Source organism: Microtus pennsylvanicus, chromosome 1, assembly GCF_037038515.1.
Source record: "Microtus pennsylvanicus isolate mMicPen1 chromosome 1, mMicPen1.hap1, whole genome shotgun sequence".
NCBI classification, from domain to species: Eukaryota; Metazoa; Chordata; class Mammalia; order Rodentia; family Cricetidae; genus Microtus; species Microtus pennsylvanicus.
Window position 1 is genome coordinate 150,164,718 of NC_134579.1, and position 25,757 is coordinate 150,190,474.

Genomic DNA, 25,757 nt, shown 5'->3' on the forward strand with positions numbered 1-25,757 from the left:
TCAAAGGTGCTGGTGGCACCCACCTGCCATCTGTGTCTACACCTTTGTGAACGTCTACATTCACAGCTACAGAGTGGCTGTAAAATGTTGGACAATCCAATTAGAAGTGCCCTACCCACAACCACAAGAACTGGAAGCCAGAGGCAGCTGCAGCGTGACTGACGGGGTGGGGTGGTGGGACGTCACCATTAGGACTGCTGGTGTGAAGGGGAGGCCGTGTTATTAGCCAGGTCCTTGGAACGCTGGTGAAACTCTCTTTGCAGAAAGGGCTGTCCACCCTTCTTTCCTATCTGCAAGCTGCAAGACCTCCCAGCCACCTTCTCAGTTCAAGAAAGAGCTCTTACCACTAGAGGGCGTCATTGCTTCAAATGAACGTCTGCTCTGATGAAGACAGCCAGCCCTGGTTTCCTACCACACTACCCTCCGAAGCCTATTTCCTAGTGAACACCCAATTTCTTCTAGGAATCTAGCCACACCCATATTCTTTCATTTACTTATACATTGATTATTCCTTTTATAAAACGTATAAAGGCATCCTGCTTTGACCATTTCTTTGGACACATCTTCCAGGGAAGGTCCATGTGTCCATTAAGAATAAGTAAGGGTAGTTCCAGGACAGGCACCAAAGCTACACAGAGAAACCCTGTCTTGAAAAACAAGCAAATAAATAAATGGATAAATGAATAGGACTAGGCATAGTGGCCCACACCTTTAATCCCAGCACTCAGGAGGCAGAGGCAGGCGGAGCTCTGGGAGTTTGAGGTCAGCCTGATCTACATGGCAAGTTTTTCTGGACAGTCAGGACTACATAGAGACCTTGTCTCAAAAAACCAAAAAACAAACATAGAGAATAAAACCTGGGCATGGTGGCACAGCATTTAACCCCAGGCATCATCATGCACAGCTATGTTCCCAAAACCGGGGGGCAGAGAGAATTGGAGACGCATGGTCATCTTTGGCTACACAGTAAGTTCAAAAGTTAGCTTGAGCTGCTCTGGCAAGACCATCTCAAAGCACTGGGGACCTTCCCCTGTACCCCCGCATTGTGCATGTTACATAGAGATGGTGTGGAAGCGGAGTCCTGGGGCTCAAATCGAGTGTCCAAAGACCCCCGCAGGGCGGGCCGAGGGTTCCTCCCTGGAGAGTCAGGTCTAGACTGCTGCACTGTGACGGGGCAGACTGAGGACAAAGGGCAGCCTTCACCTTTCCAAGGCCAGAATGGAGTCTTCTTGGCAAACTGCACTGTCCCAGACTGCTGGCACTGGTTATCTGGGGGTCCCTCGATGACACGGAGTCACCTAACTGGATAACTCGGCGTCACCTAACTGGATAACTCGGCATGGGTGGGGGGTGACAGCGAAGCACAATTTAAGAAATTGAAACTTCTCAGCGTGTAGCACAGGCCTTTCGTCCCAGCACCCAGGAGGCCAGGGCAGCCAGAGCTATAGAGAAATCTTGTCTCAAAAGATACAAAACATAAATTGAACTCTTGCAGAGGGGCACCACCTGCCTGAAGTTCCGCAGCCAGGACAAGCTGGACTGGAGCGGATCTGGTACCAGACCTTCCATGAACCTAGTGCTTGCTTCTGCAATGTGAACGTGAGGTGGAGCCCCACCCAAGTCCCCTGTGCCTCAGATGCTCAACCTCCCACAACACAGGAGAGTCCCAGACTCCTGTACACACCGAGTCCGTCACTTTATTACTCTCACTAATGCTGGTGACCTGCCATCTCTAACAAGCTTCTCAGGCACCTCTGCCCACCTCATGCCTTTGAGCTGTGCAGAGAACCAGATCCTAGTCTGAGCCTGCTCCTCAGAAACTATTGCCGCCTCTTGCCCCGACTCTGTCCTGGGGCCCAAGACTGCCTTCCTCAGGAGGCGGGAGGAGGAGGGGGTTTCCTCCTTCCCTGAGCTCCTTTTCCCACGTGAAGGGTGTCCTGGGACAGGTCTCCCCTCCATAAAAAAGAGAAGGAAAGGAGGGGGAGAGAGAAGGATCTTTTGTAGGGGCAGGTGAAAGCTGAACGCTCCAGAAGGGAGGAAGGAGTGGAGACGGGGCCTGAAAAGGGAAAGCACCATTTGGGCAGGAAAGAGGTGGCGGGGAGGTGGGTGGGGTGCTAAGGGGATGACGCCGCTTCAGCAGGTGTTTGGAACTGCAGCTACCCCAGGGCCCAGGGTGGGAAGGCACCGCCACCCTCCGGACCTGGTGCTGCAGTCCCCTGCGCTGCGGCAGCCCGGCCATGAATGCGCTGGTGGCGGAGCACGTGCTCACGCCGCCCGAAGCCCTTGCCACACTCCCAGCAGGCGAAGGGCCGAGCGCCAGAGTGCGTCTTACGGTGGCGCACCAGGTGCTCGCGCCAGTAGAAGGTCTTGCCGCACTCGCAGCATGCGTGTGGCTTCTCACGTGCCGGCAGGGGGCGCAGCGCGGGCCCCGGGCTGCCAGGGTGGGTGCCACGGTGGCGTCGCAGGTGCTCCTTGCGCCGGAATGCCTTGCCGCACTCAGGGCATGTGTGCGGCTTCTCGCCTGTGTGGCTCTGCCGGTGGCGCAACAGGTGAGCCGGCTTCAGGGGAGACTTGCCGCACTCGGGGCACGATACGGTGCCAGGGGCCGCCAGGAAAGCAGGGAGGACGGGGACGGGTGCCTGCGGGGTTGGTGGGGGGCTGCCCGGCTCCTGCTTGTAAGGGCGCGTGGCCCCTGCGTTCTCAGTTGCAGGCACCTCTGTCCCGGAGGCCCTGGTTCCTGCAAGGGTAGGGAGAAGCAGCAGGGTCAGGGTGGGCAGCACAGTTGGGGACACGGAAGTGGCATGAAGGGCAGGTTTCCCATCCCTGTGTCTTCTAGAAAGGAGCCTGACACTCCCTGATAAATACTAGGTCAAGGGGTACCTGACTAGATAGGGACCCGAGGAGGGAGTAACAAAACAAACAGCAAGCGGGCAAGAGGGAGCAGCACTGCGGGAGCGGACCAATACACATGGGTGAGGATACACACTGATTTAGGACCAAAGAAACCAGGTGTGGGGAGGGAAGGGTACACAGATGGGTGGGCGGACTTCCCTGGGTAAGGCTGAGGGGGTCCGAACAGAACAAACAGGTAGAGGCAGGTAAGAGATAAGTATATATGTCTGCTCTGTCCAGGTGTCCTATCTGCCCTAGGCATTCCCACAACCTTGGTTTTGGTAGTTTTACATCATGAACTTAGTGTCCTCTTCTGTCTGAAAGGCCCATTTGTCTCCCCTTGTTCCGGCCCCACCCTCAGCAGTTACCCGGTATCTTCTGGGATATCTGGCTTCTGGCCCACTGTCTAGAGACACATGGAGTCACCTCACCCTAAAGAGATGGAACAGACTCCACGCCCATCTCAAGGGCTGGGCACATGATACAGAACCCTGACACAGCAGCGGGGAGGGAAAAGTGGGAGCTGATCTGAAAGAGGTTGAGGGGGCACAGGATCTGAAGCAGGCTGCCTGGGCCCAATCATGGTTTAGCAGCACGCACCCCTGGGAGAGTCCTTTTGGAACCCTGGATCTAAATACACTGCAGCCGGTTCTCACTGGGGCATGCTGCAGGCATGCCGGTAATCTCAGCACTCAGGAGGCCGAGCAGAGACTGTGCCAGCCGGGGCCACACAGGGAGGCCCTAACTACAGGGACTGCATCTGTTAGGTGCTGCTATGGGTTCTATGCACCGGCAAAGCAGCTCCTGGCAGACAGCAAGAGTCTGACCCCACCTTCCATGGGCTTCCCAAAGGCACAGGCATGTGTTGAGCTGTCCCAATGGCACTCACTGAGCAAGTAACAATGGCCAGGCAAGTCCCTGCCCTAGCCTGCGACACAAGAACCCCTGATCATCAGGAAGGAAGCTGGAAAAGAGGCCAGTTGCTCACCTAAGGGAGTCACCCCACTTTCTTCCTTTCCAACACTGACCCCCGAGGCTTCTGTCATATCCCGAGGTGCCCTCATTGCTGAGGACCGATCTGGGGAGGTTTCTGGGCCCTGAAATGAGATAGCATATGCCAAATTGAGAGATTACAATAGCCTGTTTTTGCCTCCCTCCCTCCACACTTTACAGAGTTCTCAAATCCTGCCTTCTTTTTTAAAAAATATTTATTTATTTATTATGTATACAATATTCTGTCTGTGTGTATGCCTGAAGACCAGAAGAGGGCGCCAGACCTCTTTACAGATGGTTGTGAGCCACCATGTGGTTGCTGGGAATTGAACTCAGGACCTTCGGAAGAGCAGGCAATGCTCTTAACCACTGAGCCATCTCTCCAGCCCTGCCTTCTTTCTTTTTAAAAATATTTTATTATATACACAGTGTTCTGTATGCATGAAAACCTACACACCAGAGGAGGGCATCAGATCTCATTCTAGATGGTTGTGAGACACCGTGTGGGTGCTGGGAATTGAACTCGGGACCTCCAGAAGAGCTCTTAATCTCTAAGCCACTTCTCCAGCCCTGCCTGCTTTTTGTTTAAGATTTATAGCTAGTATGCTGGGGTGGGATGCATAGGCACGCATGCATGCGGAGGCAGAAGATGGTGTCTGCTCCTCTGGAGCTGAAGTTACAGATGTTGTGAGTCACCTGACATAGGCCTTGAGAACCAAACTCCAGTCCTCTGCAGGGGCAGAACGAGCTCTTAATGGGAGAGCCTTCTCGCCACCCTGTGTGTGTGTTTACATATGGAGGTCAGAGAACTTTGCTTTCGAGACAGGGTTTCTCTGTGTAACAGCCCTGGCTGTCCTGTAACTAGCTCTGTAGACCAAGCTCGCCTTGAACGCGCAGAGATCCACCTTCCTGGGCCTCCTGAGTGCTGACATTAAAGGTGTGCAACACCAAGTCCTGCGCTGTTTGCTTCTGTGCTAATGCTGGTCTCTGCCGAGTCCCCAGGCTCCACTGGGCTCCACTACAGGCTGCCCTCGGTCTTTGCAGTCGTTAAATTTCCCAACAGAACATTCTTTGAGAACACATGGTTTAACAACCCTTGCCTGGAGTCAAGTGGACAATATTCTACTGGAGATCTTTGGATCTATTCTCGTTTAGACAGGCCTGGGCTCGCCTTTTTTAGGCTGACCTTGTATGGCATGGTTAGACTGTGGGGTGGTGAGGCCAGGGGGTTGGCAATCTAGCAAAATGAGCTGGGTGCCACCCCACTTCATACTCTAAGCAGTCTGTGAAGCAGAAGAAAGCTCCTTTCCTAGAGATTTAGCAACACATAAGGCTATCAGGGCCTGGTGTCTTTTGAGTGTGAGGTCTTTGGTCACTGTTTTCAGCCCTCTGATCTCTGGTTTTCAGGTTCAACCTGTTGCTTCTTCATGAGACTACTTTGGCAGTTTGAATTCTAACCCGCCCCACAGTGTCCACTCCCTCTAGGGTTTACACTTGTACAAGCTGTTCCAGCAGTAGTTTTCTCATCTGCTCACACCCGCACCGCTGTGGTTTTGTTTCTGGTACCTATTGCTGTTTCTCCTTTGGCTCCTGGGCAACTTGCTGCAGAAGGCTTATGCTACTCTCTGATGCTTTGGGGCTTTTTTTCCCCGTTGTTGCTTTGCTCTGTTTTTGAGACGGGGTTTCTCTATGTAGCCCTAGCTGTCCTAGAACTCACTTTGCAGACGAAGCTAGTCTTGAACTCACAGAGGTCCACCTGCCTTTGCCTTCTGAGTGTAGGGATTAAAGGCGTGTGCCACCGACTGGCCATTGCTGATGCTTTTCAGAAGTCAGCTTTGGGGTTCTAGCAATCAACATGCCTTGGATTATTTCTTTTCTTTCTTTCTTTCTTTCTTTCTTTCTTTCTTTCTTTCTTTCTTTTTTTTAAACTAATTTTTCCTCTTGTCACAGACACACATTTGTGGTGATTTTCCATGCTCCCAGCTGCCTCCGGGGCAGACTACCCTCAATTCTGATCTGAGACAAACTGGTGTGGCGTTTCTTGTTGTTTAACCACAGGCACTGGCTGGAGGTGCCTCTCCCAGGTTCCTAGCCCAGCCACCAGCCTTTTTGGGTCGGCAGACACCCTGCTCCCAGGGTCTCACACAGTCCCATGGCTTCCATCCAGAGGCTGGATGACTATGGGCGAATCATTCTGTTTTATGGGGCATGTCAGGCTGTCTCTAGAGATCAAAAAGATCAACCAGAATACACCTGGCCTTCGGCTATGAAACAAGTGTTTACTCAGCACCTACTAACGCAAGACGCTATTCCACCAGGGACACATGAACGAACAGGACAGACAGTGGGGCTGACTCTACAATGCAGACTGGACCAGGCCCACCGCTGAGGAGCAACAAGTGCACTGTGGTGGTTTACACTGACACCTCGACAGGACCAGCATCACCTAGGAAGGAGCCCCTCTCTGCGCATGCCTGTGAGAAGGAAGACGCACCCTAACTGTGGCTGGCCATTCATGGCCAGGGTCACTGACTGAATCTAGAAGAGAGCGAAGAGCCAGGTGTGGTGGTGCACACCCTTGATCCCGGCACCTGGAGGCAGGTGGATTCTGAGTTCAAGGCCAGCCTGGTCTACACAGCAAGTTCCTGGACAGCCAGGAATATACAGAGAAACCGTGTTTGTTTTTCAGCCTGGGTCTCTGATGAGCTAGCTGCCTCTAGCTCCGAATGCTGTGACTTCTCCACCACAGACTGCACCCTTGAACTGGGAGCCCAAAGCTTCCCTTGAGCTGCTCTCAGCAGGGTACTTTACCACACCGATGGGACAGGTGATGCAAGCACCATTAAGGGAAACCTGGGAGAGGTTTCCCTATGTCCCTCAAGCCCCCAGAACACAAGGAGCCGAGCAGAGTCTTCTGAAAAGAGAGCCCGTGGATCTCTGTGAGTTCGAGGCCGGCCTGGTCTATGGAGTTCAAGGACAGTGTAGGCTACACAGAGAAACCCTGTCTCAAAACCAACACGGAAAGAACACAGAGCCCAATGACCTCCGCACCTGTAGACTCTCTGACTAGAACTCCCCACCACCTAGCCAATAACAGTGGTTGTTGTTGCAGACACAGCCTTCCTCTGTAGCCCAGGCTGCTCTAAAACCAAAATCCTCCTACCTTAATTCCCAACAATGAGATTAGAGGTGTGTATTGACACATGGGTCTTTGAAGGATTTTTCCCCCTAAATTCTGCTAGATATCTGTAACAAAAACAGGGTGGGCCATTGAAATGGCTTAGCAGGTAGAGGTGCCTGTTGTCAAGCCTGACACAAAGTCGTGAGTCCTACATGGCAGAAGGAGAGAGACAACACTAACAGTTGCCCCTTGACCTGGCCCCCCACGCACCACCACCACCACACAAATACATATACTTGTCACGGAAAACACTTTTAATGGCGCCGGAGAAGGCTGGCTGTTGTCCTGGCTTCTGGGAAGTCATATGCAAAGTTTCAAATGTCACACCTAGAAAGAGGGTGTCTGCCTGGGTCCCAGACCAGACAAAAAACCATAACAGATCTGAGGTGGCGGTTTGGACCTGGCAAGATTAGCCAAGCTCTGGAAGAGCTGGTGACAGATCAGTCACATCGCAAGCCACCATGTTGCCAAGCTTGGGACCTAGTAAAAACTCTGGACTGCAAGGTGAGGCTTCCTAACTGAAGGCACTCCCTGCTTCTTGCTCTATTGTGAGGTTTGCTTCTTTTTAACGAGACAGGGTCTGGCTACAGACTGCCCTCCATGACCTTCCTGCCTTAGCCCCTTTGGCAGGTATGAACTACCAAACCAGACTAAAGGCTCCCTGCTCACAGCTCCCCACTTTGTAGCTAATACCAGTTGGCCCCGTTCTGTCAGATGGCTTGGAATCTTCTAGAGACACCCTCACCCACCACCTGTGCTGGCTCCCGGGGCTTCCTTTAGCTGATGTCCTTGTTTAGCACTTATGCAGACCCTGGGCAAGCCAGCCTTCAGCTAGGCCTTTCCTCAACTATCACTTGAAGGAGGAACTGGGGACCCTGATGTACAGATGACACTGGAGAAGCACCCTTGTACCTCGGGAAGAGCAACTTCACCCCAGTCCCAGCCATGGACCACACCTTCATGTCCAGGGACTTTTTGATTATATGTGATGTGCAGTCGCGTGCTGAGAAGCACAATTCAGTGACACCCCTCCCACAGCCACGGCCACCACGGACTCCTGCTCACCCAGAGCTCCTCCAGCAGTGCCACAGCCTCCTCTCCACTCTGGGGCCGGCGGCTACACACCCAGGCCTGGGTGTCTGCGGGGAGGGCACTCAGGAACTGCTCCAGAACCAGCAGCTCCAGCATCTGCTCCTTGGTGTGTACTTCTGGCTGGAGCCAATCCCGACACAGGGCCCGGAGCAGCCCCAGGGCCTCTCGTGGTCCCGCTGCATCGCCCAGGTGGAAGTGGCGGAAGCGGTGCCACGGGGAGTCAAGTGTCAGGGCCTCTACGGACAAGGTCTCCTGCTTCACCGCCTGGGTTGCTGGGGCCTCCATGGGGCCACCTGGGTTCGAGTCACCAGCGCCTGCAGAAAGGAACAGTCAGTAACAGGAGGGTAAAGGTCAGCAGTCGGACTATGGCCTCATATGTGGGCGAGAGAACTGGCCTGAAGCCAAACAGATATCAACCACTACCTGCTCGTCCCCTTAGCAGCCTCCTGGGCTTTGATTTCCTACTCTGTACAGCGAAAGCTTGCCTGCTTGCCACTCAGACCGAAGAGAAGACAGGCCATCAGTGCCTGTGAGGTGGTGATCAGTGATGAAGCAAGGCTGATTGGAATCATCTCTTCTAGGGGCCGAATGGAAACCAAATACAGTAGAAAGTTCCGTGTGTGTGTGTGTGTGTGTGTGTGTGTGTGTGTGTGTCTGTCTGTCTGTCCAAGTAACTGGAGAGACAGAGCCCCTACTGAACATCTCTTGTCACCAAATGAAACTTCCAGGAATGGATACCTCCAATCAAGTTGTTAACTAACAGGGCCCCAAACAATCCAGGCTATTGTCAAAGCTACTGGTAGCTCTCCACAAACTGGCCCTAGACAACTCACTGAACACAGACAGAGAAGTTCCACTGGTGCCTACCTGGAGCTTCACCCAGGACGGGTGTTCACTGGCCTGGAATACACTCTGCACAAGGCCAAAGGAGAAAGGTAAACACTCACCCAGCTAGAAACCCTTCAATCGACAATCATAGTCTGATGGAGGAAGGTCACTGGTTAAAAAATAAAGAAACTGCTTGGCCCTCATAGGTTAGAACATAGGTGGGTGGAGTAAACAGAACAGAATGCTGGGAGGAAGAGGAAGTGAGCTCAGACTCGATAGCTCTCCTCTCTGAGACAGACACGATGAAGCTCCGACCCAGGATGGACGTAGGCTAGAATCTTCCCGGTAAGCGCACCTCGGTGCTACACACATTAATAGAAATGGGCCAGGCAGTGTTTAAATGAATACAGTTTGTGTGTTGTTATTTCGGGGTATAAGCCAGCCAGGAGGCCAGGAGCTGGGGCGGCAGGAATGCAACCCGCAGCTCCTCCTTCAACAATAGTCTGCCTACCAGATGCCCCGGTGCAATAGTGGAGTGGCCAACCACTGTCTGATTGGATTAAAGGCCCATTTCATGAGATGGAACCAACCCTGACTGCTCAGGTGGCCAGGAATCAGGGACCTGACAGGCCAGGGATCTGGGGGAAACCAAACACTGCTCTTCTTTTAAAGGACTAGAGCAATAAAATGACTCCTAGTGGTATCTGCTAGACTCAGAGACTGGTGCCTTGCTCAGCCATCACAGAAGCTTCCTCTTACAGTAGACAAGAGCAATAGAGACCTACAATGGGACAATGTGCACAGTGAGAAACCTTGGAACACTCAGTCCTAAGGAGGACATTTCCATCAAATCCCTCCCCTCAGGGCTCAGGGAATCTTGCAGAAGAGGCAAAAAGACTGTAAGAGCCAGAGGGTATGGAGGTCACCAAGGAAACAGTGCCTTCCAAACACACACAACTGACACACATGAACTCAGAGACGGAGGCAGTATGCCCCAGGCCGACATGGGGTCCCAGAGCTGAGAGCGGGAGCGCATGCCTTCATCCCTAACCCAGAAGCTGTATTCCATTGATGACCACTTGCAAACTAAAAATTAGGTTTCTCCAACAGTTTCACTGGGTATACAAACCATTCTGTTATTTGTTTTTTGAGACAGGGTTTCTCTGTGTAGTCCTGGCTGTCCTGGAACTCAACTCTGTCGACCAGGCTGGCCTTGAACTCAGAAACCTACCTGCCTCTGCATTCTGAGTGCTGGGATTAAAGACGTTCGCCACCACTGCCTGGCTTTAAAGAGTGCTGAGAATAAAGGTGTGTGTTGCTACCACCTGGCTTATAAGTAGTTTTTGAATGCTCAGCTCTAAGTGGGACATCTATGTTACTCCTTCCAAGGCTCAAGGTATAGGGAATTGGAGAAGGAAGAATGTAGGGCCAGGCATTGTCTACACGCCTGTGAATAACCCCTCACCCACACTCAGGTAAGTAACCCAGTTAAACGCCTAGGGCTCGACTGAAAAAGGAAAAAAATACACAAAAGAAGGGAGACAATTTGAGAAGCGGGAGGGACAAGGGTCACGAGAGGGTTATGAAGTTCACGTGAATATGATCAAAATACATTATATACATATATGCCACGGGATCATTATTAACATAGTTAACATGGGCTAATAAACACTTTTTTAAAAATGGGGGGAGCTCAAGAGATGCTCAGCAATTAAGAGCACCTACTGCTGTTCCACAGGATCTGTTCCCAGCACCCAGACTGGGTGGCTCACATCTGACTCCCTTCTGGCCTCGCTGGGCACCAAAACATGTGCAGCACATACTCCAACACATGTGGACACACATGTGCAGCACATACTCCAACACATGTGGACACACACACGTGCAGCACATACTCCAACACATGTGGACACACGTGTGCAGCACATACTCCAACACATGTGGACACACATGTGTAGCACATACAACACATGTGGACACACACATATGTGCAGCACATACTCCAACACATGTGGACACACACATATGTGCAGCACATACTCCAACACATGTGGACACACACATATGTGCAGCACATACTCCAACACATGTGGACACACACATATGTGCAGCACATACTCCAACATATGTGGACACACACGTACAGCACATACTCCAACACATGTGGACACGCACACGTGGAGCACATACTCCAACACATGTGGACACACACGTGCAGCACATACTCCAACACATGTGGACACACACACGTGCAGCACATACTCCAACACATGTGGACACGCACACGTGCAGCACATACTCCAACACATGTGGACACACACGTGCAGCACATACTCCAACACATGTGGACACGCACACGTGCAGCACATACTCCAACACATGTGGACATGCACACGTGCAGCACATACTCCAACACATGTGGACACACACGTGCAGCACATACTCCAACACATGTGGAGACACACACGTGCAGCAATACTCCAACACATGTGGAGACACACACGTGCAGCACATACTCCAACACATGTGGACACACACGTGCAGCACATACTCCAACACATGTGGACACACACGTGCAGCACATACTCCAACACATGTGGACACGCGTGTGCAGCACATACTCCAACACATGTGGACACACACATATGTGCAGCACATACTCCAACACATGTGGACACACACATATGTGCAGCACATACTCCAACACATGTGGACACACACGTGCAGCACATACTCCAACACATGTGGACACACACGTGCAGCACATACTCCAACACATGTGGACACACACGTACAGCACATACTCCAACACATGTGGACACGCACACGTGGAGCACATACTCCAACACATGTGGACACACACGTGCAGCACATACTCCAACACATGTGGACACACACACGTGCAGCACATACTCCAACACATGTGGACACGCACACGTGCAGCACATACTCCAACACATGTGGACACACACGTGCAGCACATACTCCAACACATGTGGACACACACGTGCAGCACATACTCCAACACATGTGGACACGCACACGTGCAGCACATACTCCAACACATGTGGACACACACGTGCAGCACATACTCCAACACATGTGGACACACACACATGCAGCACATACTCCAACACATGTGGACACACGTGTGCAGCACATACTCCAACACATGTGGACACACACGTGCAGCACATACTCCAACACACGTGGACACGCGTGTGCAGCACATACTCCAACACATGTGGACACACACGTGCAGCACATACTCCAACATATGTGGACACACACATGTGCAGCACACACTCCAACACATGTGGACACACACGTGCAGCACATACTCCAACACATGTGGACACACATGTGCAGCACATACTCCAACACATGTGGACACACATAAACAAAACCTTTAAAACCCTTTTAAAAGGCTTTAAAGAGAGGCTAGAGAGATGGCTTAGAGATTAAGAGCACTGGCTGCTCTTCATAGGTCTGAGTTCAATTCCCAGCAACCACAGTGGCTCACACCCATCTACCATGAGATCTGGTGCCCTCTTCTGGTGTGCAGGCACACATGCAGGTGAAACACTATATACATAATAAATAACTAAATCTTTAAAGGCTTTAAAGAGAGCACAGGAAGGCCTTTCGCTGGTACCTGGCCTGCAGTAAGTGAGGGTTACTACCTGCCCTAACATTTACTAACTGGTTATTGCAGAATTTCACCCAGTTTCTGACTTTTTTTTTTGAGTCTTGTGTGGCCCAGGCTGGCCTCTCACTCACCACGTAGCCTAGGATGACTTTGAACTTCTGACCTTTCTGCTTCTGCCTCCCATGTTAAGATCATAGGTATGCACCACCAAGCCAGCTCTTCTTTTTTTAAGAGGGCACTAGTCCCGAGAGTGAAGGTTCTACTCCATGGCGCCACAACTTCCTCCAACAACCACTTTGGGGGCTAGGGTCAAGTCAGTGAGCACTGGGGGACACAGGCACTGCGACAGTAGGTCCCACATGCGTGTGAGAGCTGGTGAATGTGGCCAACTGCCAAGCGTTCCCCAGTACCTATCTGCACGTAATACCTCCAAGCCCCAAGGAAGGCAGTTGCCTTCCTTCCGCTTTCCCAGTTCCTGAAGGCGAATGGGGGATGAGGCTATGGCTCCAAATCCAGGAGCTGGAATGACTCCCAGAGGACATCTGGAAGGACTTGGACGTTCTGATCGTCAGACAGGAGGTGGAGTGGAGGGTGCTGCTGGTGGCCGAAGGGCATAGATCAGAGGCACCTGAATACCTGGGACACACAGGAGGGACGTTCTCCAAACACAGCACCCAGCACCACGTGCCAACTGTGCCAACATGAAAAAAACACTGCCCTGGAACTCCTGAGGGCCTGTCAGAAGCACTGGGCAGGAGTATCATTCTCATGTCTAAGCTTAAGAGTCCTGGGCTGCTTGTTAAGTCAACACAAAGAACCTCCCATAGATTTAGCGTTCTGTAACTGGCACCAAGAGTTCACTAACACACGCACAAGACAGCCCACACCACACCACACCACACCACCCTTATCTTCACCGTAACCTGTGATCAGGCTGCTAAAGTTAGCTTACTGTCTGCCGACTCCATGCTGTGCACAACTCCCCAGCAGTCTGCCACGGGTGCACCTCTACATCTTCCAGTCTCTCCCAGGGTCTTTACACAGCAGCTGTACAGCTGTCCTGTCCATCAAAAGGCCACCTCCTACCTCCAGTACGGAAACCTAGAGAACTGCCTGGGCTGGTGAGCTCTGGATCTAGAGGAGAACCTTTACCTCCACTTACTAGAACAGCATGACTCCTAACTGCATGCTAAACCTTACTCCTATATCTGTACACATAAGTGTAGCTCTCCCCTCTTATCGGAGAAACTCCGTTTAACAGCAAACAGAGACCATTACAGAACACCTCAACTGTAATAACAGAGACCAGTGGACTGCTGGGAGACGAATCCCAAAGGCTACATCTACAACACAATTCTTGCACTCAAAGCCCAGGGATGCTGCCCAAGAAGGGGTGGACAGACTATAACAGTCAAAGAACCATGGAGTCTGCTGTGAGGTTTCATCTAGAAATGACAGAGAACTGACAACCAAGATACCTCAACGGTACAGCTGCCGAAACAAGACCAGAACAGTGGAAAATCAATACATGTGCTACCTCAAAGATGGAGATCCCATGGATTACCCCAGACAAAGAACTAACAACTGTTGAGAGAGGAAGAATTAGCCTCTCTCAGGAATGAGTCCCCTAATTGGCTTTACAATACCAAATGGCTATACACCCAAGCAACACTAAACGGACTGAGCAGGATGTGTTTATATAGTTATACACTATATATGTATATATATATGTGTGTGTGTGTGTGTGTTTCTGTGTGTATAGTGTGTGTACAGACACACAGTCAAAGAAAAACAGTCCGTCAACTTGGGAGTACTGGGGAATATTCAAGGTGTTGGGGGGAAAAGGGGAAAAATAATGTTATTATACTTTAATTTTTAATATAAAGAGTTGCTGAGAGCTGGATTAACTGAATACAGCTGAGAGTAGCAATGTAAAGAGGTAAAGAGAAGAACAATACTCCCACGTTCCTGGTGATGACCAGCCAGGCAGCTGAAATCACTCCAAAAGGCAGAGGCTGGGTACCCGACATTGTAAAGGGACCCCTACAAAGAGTAAGAGCATGCCAGGGCCCAGCGAGATGGCTCAGCGGAGAAAGGTGCACACCTCCCCTCCATGTCCAAAGAGCCGAGTGAGCCCCAGAGCCCGACAGTGACAGCAAGAACTGACCCCTTCAGGCTGCCCTCTGACATCCTATATGTATGTCATGGTATGTTGGGGCCACTCCTCCTCACCCCACAGAAAAACGCAAAAGGATCAAGCATTTCCCAGCATGCTTTTTTTTTTTTAAACTGGAGTTACAGACTGTTTTAGCCACCATACGGGTGATGGGATTTCAACCCTGGTCATCAGGGCTGGAGAGATGGCTCAATGGTTAAGAACACTAGCTGTTCTTCCAGAGAGTTTGGGTTCAATTCCCACAACTGTCTGTAATTCAAGTTCCAGGGTTTCTCACACCCTCACACAGACATACACGTAGGCAAAACACCGACACATGTAAAAATAAATATAGATATGTGAGTGTGTGTATGTGAGTATACACACATACACATCAGTCATTCAATCAATCACCCTGGTCATCTACAAGAGCAGCAAGTGCTCTTAACCACTGAACCAAGCCGCCAGCCCTCAGCCCATTTGTCTTTAAGGTTGAGTTAGACTGTATTTTTTTTTTTAAGTTTTTTGAGACAGGGTTTCTCTGTAGCTTTGGAGCCTGTCCTGGAACTAGCTCTTGTAGACCAGGCTGGCCTCGAACTCACAGAGATCCGCCTGCCTCTGCCTCCCGAGTGCTGGGATTAAAGGCATGCGCCACCACTTCCCGGCAGGCTGTATTGTTAAAACTTGCCATCAACTCCATTATCAGTAGCCGGGCAGTGGTGGCGCACGCCTTTAATCCCAGCACTCGGGAGGCAGAGGCAGGCGGATCTCTGTGAGTTCGAGGCCAGCCTGGTCTACAGAGTGAGTTCCAGGACAGCCGGAGAAACACAGAGAAACCTGTTTCGGAAAAACAAACAACAGAAAAGCTCAGTATCAGTTTCCCAGATCAAGTCCATTCTTACACGATGGGAAGGGAAACAAAGAACTAACCCTGGTTGAGCACCACTGTGGTAGGATGCTAGGTGGGAGGAATGGGAAAGGCTCGCAGGAACCTGGAAGACACACCTATCAACACATTAGTGTCCTCGGACAAATGGTGTGAGCGGTAAGTAGCCCCTTATGAAAGCGCATGGCAGATGTCTCTCAGGAGACTTCCACTGAGGCAAGACCCAATTCCTGCAATAAAGAGAAAACCCAGTTTTATGAGCTGAAGTGACCAGCCTAAAGCCAGATGGAGAAAGTCCTCACACCTGTGGGTGAGGTAACAGTCCACATAAAGTGAGATGTGTATTTCATACCCCCAGAAGCTGTACCCTAGACAGCAGACAGCAGACCTCCACAGCTGAGTGTTGGGGGGTAGCCTGCAGATTTCCATGGCTGAGCCTTGGGTGGGGTGGGGGACAGCCTGCAGACCTCCACAGCTGAGCCCTGTGTGTGTGTAAGGTGGGATAGCCTGCAGACCTTCACAGCTGAGCCTGGGGGGGGGGCGGGTGTAGCCTGCAGACCTTCACAACTGAGCCTGGGGGGGGTGTAGCCTGCAGACCTTCACAGCTGAGCCCTGTGTGTGTGTGTGTGTGTGTGTGGTAGGATAGTCTGCAGACCCTCCACAACTGACCCTTGGGTGAGGTAGCTTGCAGACCTTCACAGCTGAGCCCTGTGTGTGTGTGGTGTACAAAACTCAAAAGTTGGACCAAGTCAAAGGTTAACAGGGAAAACTTCCAAGCCGCCTGGAACTCACGTCCAGGCACCAGCCTTCAAAAATAAACTCAAGTGGGCGATAAAGATCACAGACTGCTCGCTGGTAACTGATTGCAGGGCTAAAGCTGAAGTGATGGGGGGAGGGGGTCTCGAAACCGGCCTCACAGGAAAAGCAGGGACAGTGAACTGAGCAGTGAGCTATTCCTTCTCTGCACGGAGCTTAGAAACTAAAAAGTAAACCAGTGACGCTAGTCCCAGCCGCGGAGGGCAACAAGCTGGTTAAAGTGAATACTGCAAAGGTTAACGATTCCCTCCTGTTGACCACACGGACGGGCGGCTGACTTCTTGCCCAAGGTCCACTATGGGAGGAGGGGAGTTGTGTGTCCCCCTTCAATAACCTCTGACCATTGTTTTCTGCCTTTTGATTTCTCCAAGTTGTTGGTATTTTGGGGGAGGGGGTGCTCACACACTCCTTGCAAATTGCCTCTGGAGGCCTGAGGTGGAGTTTGGGCGTGTTTACCTATCTTTAAAAGTCTCCCACTGAACTAAGGCTTGCTGTTTCAGCGGGGATGACAAGTCAGGGAGGTGTGGCACTGAGGTGTCCCTGTGTTCAACCTTTCCTTGAGGACTAACCCCAACTCCCAACTCCGGCTCTCAGCTTGCACCTTTACCATTGAGCCATCCCTCTACCATCCAGTTTGGTTTGGTTTGCTTTTACCTTTGAACAAGAGTTTTTCTGTGTAACAGCTCTGACTGTGCTAGAAGACCAGGTTGGCCTCGAAGGCACAGAGATCCACCTGCCTCTGCCACCCGACTGCTTTTTACTTGTATTCTATGAAGTGTATAACTTTCAGTGTCCCCTTCTTCCCCCTCGCTCCCCGACACTCAACTGTCCTTCAAGGGGCCAGGAATCTGCACTGGGGACTCTGCCCTCAGCTATACAACACACCAAATATTTACTCGGAGAACAAGAACTGCTGAATTGGGGCCAATTCCAGCCACCGTCATCCTTGGGCAAAGAACAATCGCACCTTTCACAGACAATCTCCATGTCTTTGGCTGTAAAATGGGGGCAACAATCCAGGCTGGAGAGAGTCTCAGGGGTTAAGAGACGCTGGCTGCAGCCAGGCAGTGGTGGCCCACACCTTTAATCCCAGCACTCAGATGAAGGCAGGCAGATCTGGGAGTTCAAGGCCAATCTGGTTTACAGAATAAGTTCCGTGCAGCCAGGAAAGCCTGTCTCGAAAATAAAATAAAAATAAAAAAAAAGAGCACTGCTCTTTCAGAGGAACCAGGTTCAATTCCCAGCACTGGCATGACAGTTCACGACTGTCTGTAACTGCAGTTCCAGGGGATTCAACGGACATATATGCAGGCAAACCACCAATGCAGGTAAAATAAAAATCTCTCTCTCTCTCTCTTTTTTTAAAAAAAGGACCCAGAACAGCACCTGGCAATAAACAAACTCACAAATTCCATCTAGATACTCAAGTTTGCATTTACTCCTAACGCGAGTTTACCCCCAAGTTCCTTGTGAGGGGTTAGGAAAAGCACACTGTGAAACAAGCGCCCAAGACTAAAATATAAATTGGAACAGGTGTTAAAAGGGGGTGAAGACGAGTGTTGGGGTGCTTTTCTTTTTATTCCAGCACGTCCTCCGGGGTGTGAAGACAGAAAGTAGGGGTTCAAGGCTTAGCTTGGCTACACCATGAGTGTGATTATCCTGGGCTACACAAGACCCTGCCTGAAACAAAACTAAACAAAAAAGCTGGTTTTGTAATCTTGTAATTACAACGCTTGTAATCTCAGCACTTGGGAGGAGTAAATCTATTTTATCCGGTTAAAATCAGTCTCCAAGCCCCTTCTGCACATTCACGATTTTAGCCTCTAGCGACAAGCTAAAGAAGCGGGTGCTCTTTTAATAAGAACAGAACAGGTTCTTGTCCTGCAGAATCTCAACTCGACAGAAGTGCACGTGAACTTGCGAATAGCGCACAGTGCGAGCCACCTGCAATCCATCTACGCTGCTACGGCACGGTGCCCCTGAAAGAACCCCTTTCCCGCAATCCTTTTCGAAGAGATTAGAGATCCCGGCGACCCAGGCTTCCACAGTAGGGTTGGACTTACACCCCACGCTTAGTTCCCAACCATCCCAGGGTTTCACCTCGAGCATCTCACCACCTTCCCATTGCCCAGCCTCCCCGGGCCTCCAACTCTCCCGCGTCTGCACCTCGCGTCCCTTCCCTTCCCCAGCCCACCCCCAGCACCCCAACCCGCCTTAGTCTCTTTATCATCTCCCTCCCCGAAGCCGCCCACCCCTCCTTTCCTCTCTTCCTCCTCCAGACCCAAGTACCCCTCCCTGTGATCCGTCTGTCCCCGTATACCAGACCCCCCCATCCCGTCCCTCCCTCCCTTTCCCCCTAGCTCACCTCACACTCCAGGGCGAGGCCCCCAAAGCACCCTCACCTTGCCGCACATGCGCACAAAGCTCACCAGGACTCCATGCCCCAGCAGGCTTTGCGCCAAACTCACCCGTCCCTCCCCCGTTCCTACGTCCCCTCACCCCAACACTCGGAACCGCCAGTTCTATCCAATAACTCCGTTCCTCCTCGGCCAGCTGGGAACTACAACTCCCAAGAAGCATCGCGACAAAACCAGCTTCCCATTGGCCCTCACTGTAATGACTCACGGACCTGAGCCGGCCATCTCTGCCTGCACAAAAACTACATTTCTCGAGATGCATAGAAGCAAACCCGCTCCCTATTGGCACACTGATGCAAAAGGAGTGCTTCTGATTTTGAACTACATTTCCCAGATATCACATGGTGTTTCCCCCCCCTCCCCCGCCCTCAGAACAAGACGCCCCGCAGGCGGACCTCAGGCATGCGCAGACGTGTCGAGGAAGGACAGGCGGACTCGGTGGGATCGTTGTCGTGGAAACCGGTGGAGGCGGCACATCTTGGAGTTCGGCCTTCCGGACCTTTGAGCGCCAGTAAAAGAGGTCCAGGAGGCCTGGCCAGAGTTCTCCCCCAATCATCAGTGGGAGATCCGTCTCCTTGACAACGGTCGCAGTTTCGCCCGCCCTCTCCAGTACTAGATTAAAGGAAAGTTGAGCTGGTGAACTAAAGCTCACCCGGAACCGCTCACTCTTTGGCCTCCGTTTCCCCTCAAGAGCAAAGAAAGGAGAATACTACCTGTCAAGCGGCCCTTGTAGAGCCTCATCGGACAGACTACAGCCTTCGTTTCCCTACCTCAGAAACAGGAAGAAGGTTTTGGGTTTGTTTTTTGTATGAATGTTTTGCCTGCATGTGAATCTGTGCACCGCGTCCAAGCCATACCCATGAAGGCCAGGAGAGAGTGTGGGATCACTTAGAACTGTAGTTACAGACTGTTGTGACCATGTAGGTGCTGGGAATTGAATCTAGGTCCTCTAGAAGAATAGCCTGTGCTTTTAACCTCTTTGCCATCTCTCTAGCCTCTCCCTCCACTCCCCCACATCTCCCCCTACAAGGTAATGAGAGGTTGTTTCAGTTCGAATAATGGATGGCTCTTTTTTTATTTTATTTATTAATGTATCTTGTGTGTGTTTTATTTATGTATTACTTTTACGTGCTTTGTCTGCACATATGCCTGCACGCCAGGAGAGGGCATCAGATCACATCACATGAGCCACCAAATGTGGTTGCTGGGAATTGAACTCGGGACCTCTGGAAGAGCAGCCAGTGCTCTTAACCGCCGAGCCTCTTCTCCAGCTCATGATGGATGGCTCTTACAAGCAAGTGGTGGATCAGACAGACTAGAGACTCTCCCCTCCTCACTGGACTTTGAAAGAGGTGACAGTATCAAAGGCAAGCATGCATGAAGCAGAAGTTGCTATTGACTTCACCAAGTCCGTGGATGGACAAGACCCTTCTTCTAGCTTCTACAACTATCTACTAGCTACTGCAGAACTGGGTACCAACCTTCTACCCCATGGCTGTTGAACCTGAGCCTGCCCCACGCTCTTGTCCTGTGTGCCTCATCTTGCTAAGTGTGCCAGTCACACGAGCTGTGCGTCTATTCCTTTCCTATATAGTGTATTTCACCTTCCGGTTGAATTCATTCCTTAGATATACTCTTAAGCCCTTTTAAGACAGAGTCTCTTGTAGCCCAGGTTAGTCTCAAACTCACAATGTCGTCAAAGATGATGCTCCTGCCTCCACCTCCAGGATGTTGGAATTACAAGTATGTACTACCATGCCCGGTTTCATTTTCACATTTATTTACATTGTTTTAAACTATGTTTGTTTTGATTTAGTGGGGGGGGGTTGAGTGTCACAGTTTGTATGTCGAGGACAGAGGGCAACTTTCGGGAGTTGGTTCTCTTTCCACCAAGTGGAGACTGGGGATCAAAATCAAGACATCAGGTTTGACCACAGGTGACTTTATCCACTGAGCTCAACGGCCCGATTTCCTTTCATTGTCAAACTGAAAATTGTAATCTCAGCACATAGGAGGTGGATACAGGAAGATCCAGAGCTCAAGATTTCAGCCTTGGCTGTGCAGTGAGTTTGAGGCCAGCTTGGGCTCCATGAGACACTGTCTCAAAAAACAGTGAGATAGACTGGGCGGTGATGGCACACGTCTTTAATCCCAGCACTATAGAGACAGAGGCAAGTGGGTCTCTGTGAGTTCAAGTCCAGCCTCGTCTACAGAGCTAGTTCCAGGACAGACTGCAAAGCTACACAAAGAAACCCTGTCTTGAAAAACCGAACCAAACAACAACAACAAAACAAGCAAAAGCAAACAAACAAAACACAGTGAGATGACTCAGCTTGTCAGGATGCTTGCTGCCAAGCGTGACAGTCTTTGATTGTGGTGATTGTTAGAAGAAAAGAACTGACTTGTGCAAGCTGTCATCTGACTTACAGGCATGTGCATACACACACAGAATATGTTATAGATTTATAATATTTGTTATAAAAATTATTTGTTAAATATTTATTTATAGCCGGGCGGAAGTGGCACACTGCCTTTAATCCCAGCACCTGGCAGGCAGATCTCTGTGAGTTTGAAGCCAACTTGGTCTACAACAGCTAGTTCCAGGACAAGCACCAAAGCTACACGAGAAACCCTGTCTCAAAAAAAAAATTAAAATTATTTATAGCTGGGCAGTGGTGGCTCACTCCTTTAATCCCAGCACTGAGGAGGCAGAGGCAAGGAATCTCTGTGAGTTCAAGGCCACTCTGATCTACAGAGTAAATTCCAGGACAGCCAGGGCTGTTACACAGAGAAACCTGATGGGGGAGAGTCTTCTGTTTTGTGTTAATTTCATTGGTTAAATAAAGAGACTGCCCTGGCCCTTTGATAGGACAGAAAATTAGGTAGGCAGAGTAGACAGAACAGAATGCTGGGAGAAAGAAGCCAAGTCAGTCAGTCGCCATGATTCTCCCACTCCAGACAGATACAGGTTAAGATCGTTCCTGGTAAGCCACCTTGTGGTGTTACACAGATTATTAGAAATGGGTTAGATCAATATGTAAGAGCTAGCCAATAAGAGGCTGGAACTAATGGGCCAGGCAGTGTTTAAAAGAATAGTTTCTGTGTAATTATTTCGGGGCATAAGCTAGCCAGGCGGCTGGGAGCAGGGCGGCAGGAATGCAACCTGCAGCTCCTTCAACAGAAACCCTATCTTGAAAAAACAACAAAACAATTAATTTATAAAGATGTGTGTGGGTGTTGTCTTTAAGAACAGCAAACACTTATAACTACTTACCCATATCTCCAGCCACCCAATTAAAAATAACAACAACAAAGTCTGGGGACATAGCTTAGTATCAGAAAGCTTAATATGCTAAGACTCTGAACTCTGGGGACTGGAGAAATGGCTCAAAGGTTAAGAGCACTAATGTTCTTCTGGAGGTCCTGAGTTCAGTTCCCAGCACCCACGTGGTGGCTCACAACCATCTCTAATGAGGTCTGGTGCTCTCTTGTGCAGGCAGACATGCAGGCAGAATACTGAATACATGATAAACAAATAAACCTTTTTAAAAAGGCTTCTGAACTCATCCCACACCACAAAGAACAGGACTAAATAAGATCCCATCATATGGATACACAACATTTTGCTTATCCATGCATGAGAGAGATCCTTTAGACATGGAGAAGACTTTAGCTTGTCTGTTAGAAACCTTCCAACATAAACAATTGAGTTTCTCCCGTACACCACCCCACATGTCTGACTCTTCAGATCCAAGATCCTGTTGCAGGAACAGGGTCTTTGTTCACATCAGCAGAAGCAGGCTGAAGTGAACAGAAACGGTCCTCAGAAGCAGCAGGCCTGGGCTGGGGCACGAGAACAGAGCCAATAGATTAGGAGAAATATTTCCACCTCCACTTCCCGCTTGGCCAGATGCCTATAGACTGGGTGTGAGGTTCACACGGACCTGCAGCCCAGCACCTCTTTCCCCACTCCCTACCTGCACCAACGCACGGGTCACCTGGCTATATTCACGTTCTCCAAGCCCCTCTCTAGAGTTGGTTGTTGTTGTTATTGTTTTTGTTTTTGTTTGGTTTTCGAGACAGGGTTTCTCTGTAGCTTTGGAGACTATCCTGGAACTCACTCTTTAGACCAGGCCTGCCTCAAACTCACAGAGATCCTCCTGACTCTACTTCCTGAGTGCTGGGATTAAAGGTGTGTGGCCCCACCTGGCCAGAATTGATGTTTAATAAAGATATTTTAATATAGACATAACAGTTAAGAGAAAAATACTGCAGCTCAGAAAACAGTAAAATATTCGATGAAGAGTCCAAAAATAAGAATATAGAAATGTAGATTCCAAAAATAAAAATGAATAAATAAATAAATAAATACAAAGTTGTAAGCCTAGGAGAATGAGAGCAGGCTGTCAGCAGCTTATGGGTTCACTAATAACAGTGGGCTACTTTGCTTTACAACTGGCTGCTCTGTTTACAAGACCAATGTATCCTTCTAGAAACTGAGGGTCAGCTCTGCACACTGAGAATTAGCCCTAAGATAACCCCCCGGCCACTCATGACCAGCAATTGATGTGAGCTCAGTTAACTTTTTTTTTATTAAAGATTTATTTATTTATTAAGCATACAATGTACTGCTGGCAAGGAACGCACCAGGTCTCATTACAGATGGCTGTGAGCCACCATGTGGTTGCTGGGAATTGAACTCAGGACCTCTGGAAGAGCAGCCAGTGCTCTTACCCTCTGAGCCATCTCTCCAGCCCCCTGAGTTAACTTTTAAATGGTGGGATGTACGTGACTTTTGACTCTTTGGTTTTACATTGTCCCTTTTCCTTCCCTGCTATGTAAAAGTGGCAGTATCGGGAGGGCAAGGCTTCGGTAAACACCATCAGCAAGCACCAGAGAGAAACAATGGGCTAAATACAAACCACTGGCTTAACCGAAAGAACCCTGTTAGTGGAAATTGTATCTGAGTTTTACCTTGAGATTGTAAAAATTCTTTTGTTATTGCCTAATCCTTACTATAAAAAGGTGGGGTTCCAACTGTTTTAGATAGGATCATCTGCCAGCACACCCCTAGACAAATGTCAGCCAATCAGGGGTCCTGAACCTCAGCAACCCCTCACCCCCATCTTTACTACTATAAAAACCCAACTCTAACTGAGCTGGGGGCTCTCCGATTATTCCAATATGTTGGACACACAGAGAGACCAAGTTTGCAAACTCGCATTAAAATAAAGGCTCTTTGCTTTTACATACGGGACTCGGTCTCCTTGTTGGTTTGCGGGGACTTTGCGGATCTGAGTTTCTGAATCAGTCGCTCTGAGGACTGGGCCAGCATTGCGTGTGTGCTATACTCCCAGGTGACACTCTGTGCCAATGGCAGCATCAGATTTTGACAAACCACTCTTAGGAGCGTACACGAGCAAGTCTCTTTTACAGAATCCCACACTCACGCTATTGAGTTGGGTCCACGGGGGTCGCGCAAAGATGGGGGTAGACCACTGAAGTTTAGTAAACCAGAAGCAAACTTTATTCCAGGAAAAAAAATTAAAAAAATAAATCTCCACAGGGCACAAAAAGCTCATCAGCTAGCTGAGACTACAGCCAGAGTTTGGGCTTGTAAGGCTGTGGCAAACGACAGCTTCCGAACCCCACCTTTTTATAGTAAGGATTAGGCAATAACAAAAGTGAGGTGCCTGCATGAGGGTGTGAGTTGGGGTCCCCAGCACTCACGCGAAAGCAAGTCACAGTGACACAGACTGTAATCCCAGAGCTCGAGAGACGAAGACAGGTGCATCCGGGGCGGCCCTGCCAGCCCAGCTGAGTCAGGGACACTATCTCAAAACCTAGGGTGATTGGAGCTGGAGGGATGGCTCAGCAGTTAAGAGCACAGACTGCTCTTGCAGAGGACTGAGTTCAGGTCCCAGCATCCATTTCAGGTAGTTCCCAACCACATGTAACTGCAGCTCCAGGCAAATCTGACACATCTGACTTCTGACCTCAGGTACCTGAAATTCACATGCATACATGCATACCTAGATGTGTAGTTACAAATAAAAAACAAACCTTTAAAACAAGGCGAACAGAAATTGTCAAAGACACCTGACACCTGTCTCTGAACACAACACACATGCACACACCCACACAAACACATTCATACATCACACAACACAAAAGAGCAGAGATTATACATAGCTCATCAGCAGAACATGTACCATTGAGGGTCTGGGGACCTGGTCCACTGTTAGGGCACCTGCCTAGAATCACCCAGTGAGGGGCTGGGGTGTGGCTCAGTGGTAGAGCCCCTGCCTAGAATCCCCCAGTGAGGAGCTAGGATGTGGCTCAGTGGTAGAGCCCCTGCCTAGAATCCCCCAGTGAGGGGCTGAGGGTGTGGCTCAGTGGTGGAGCCCCTGCCTAGAATCCTCCAGTGAGGGGCTGAGGGTGTGGCTCAGTGGTAGAGCCCCTGCCTAGAATCCCCCAGTGAGGGCTGGGGTGTGGCTCAGTGGTAGAGCCCCTGCCTAGAATCCCCCAGTGAGGGCTGGGGTGTGGCTCAGTGGTAGAGCCCCTGCCTAGAATCCCCCAGTGAGGGCTGGGGTGTGGCTCAGTGGTAGACCCTCTACCTAACATGCAACCCATCCTGTGTTCAGTTCCCAAAAGAAAGAAGAAAAAAGAAAAATGAGATGCAGTTCTTGTCACTGAGCCACGGCTGAGGACTTAGCTGCCTTCTCTAGTGCCCTTGCTTTCTGACCCTCTCTTGCCCCGACCCAGACTTCTCCAGCACCTGCCTGCCTTCAGCAGGCTGCTCCCACTGAAGTTAAGGTAACATGGCATACGTCTGTTACCTTTCCCAC

General features: G+C 50.3%; 1 protein-coding gene across 6 annotated transcripts; it reads right to left on the reverse strand.

The window, feature by feature from the left end:
* Positions 1-682: 682 nt before the first annotated feature.
* Positions 683-19,039, reverse strand: Znf444 (zinc finger protein 444). Of its 6 annotated transcripts, none has more exons than XM_075992767.1 (5): positions 18,858-18,974; positions 15,796-15,906; positions 8,132-8,472; positions 3,881-3,989; positions 683-2,737 (listed from the first exon to the last, which is right to left on the reverse strand). In XM_075992767.1, the coding sequence occupies exons 3-5, from the start codon at positions 8,441-8,443 to the stop codon at positions 2,157-2,159; spliced, it is 1,002 nt and encodes a 333-aa protein (XP_075848882.1). In that variant the 5' UTR covers positions 8,444-8,472; positions 15,796-15,906; positions 18,858-18,974; the 3' UTR covers positions 683-2,156. The 6 variants fall into 6 exon arrangements, with proteins under 6 accessions (XP_075848882.1, XP_075848861.1, XP_075848872.1 ...); XM_075992746.1 differs by having other exon boundaries at positions 15,721-15,906; XM_075992757.1 differs by lacking the exon at positions 15,796-15,906 and having other exon boundaries at positions 18,858-19,039.
* Positions 19,040-25,757: the final 6,718 nt, after the last annotated feature.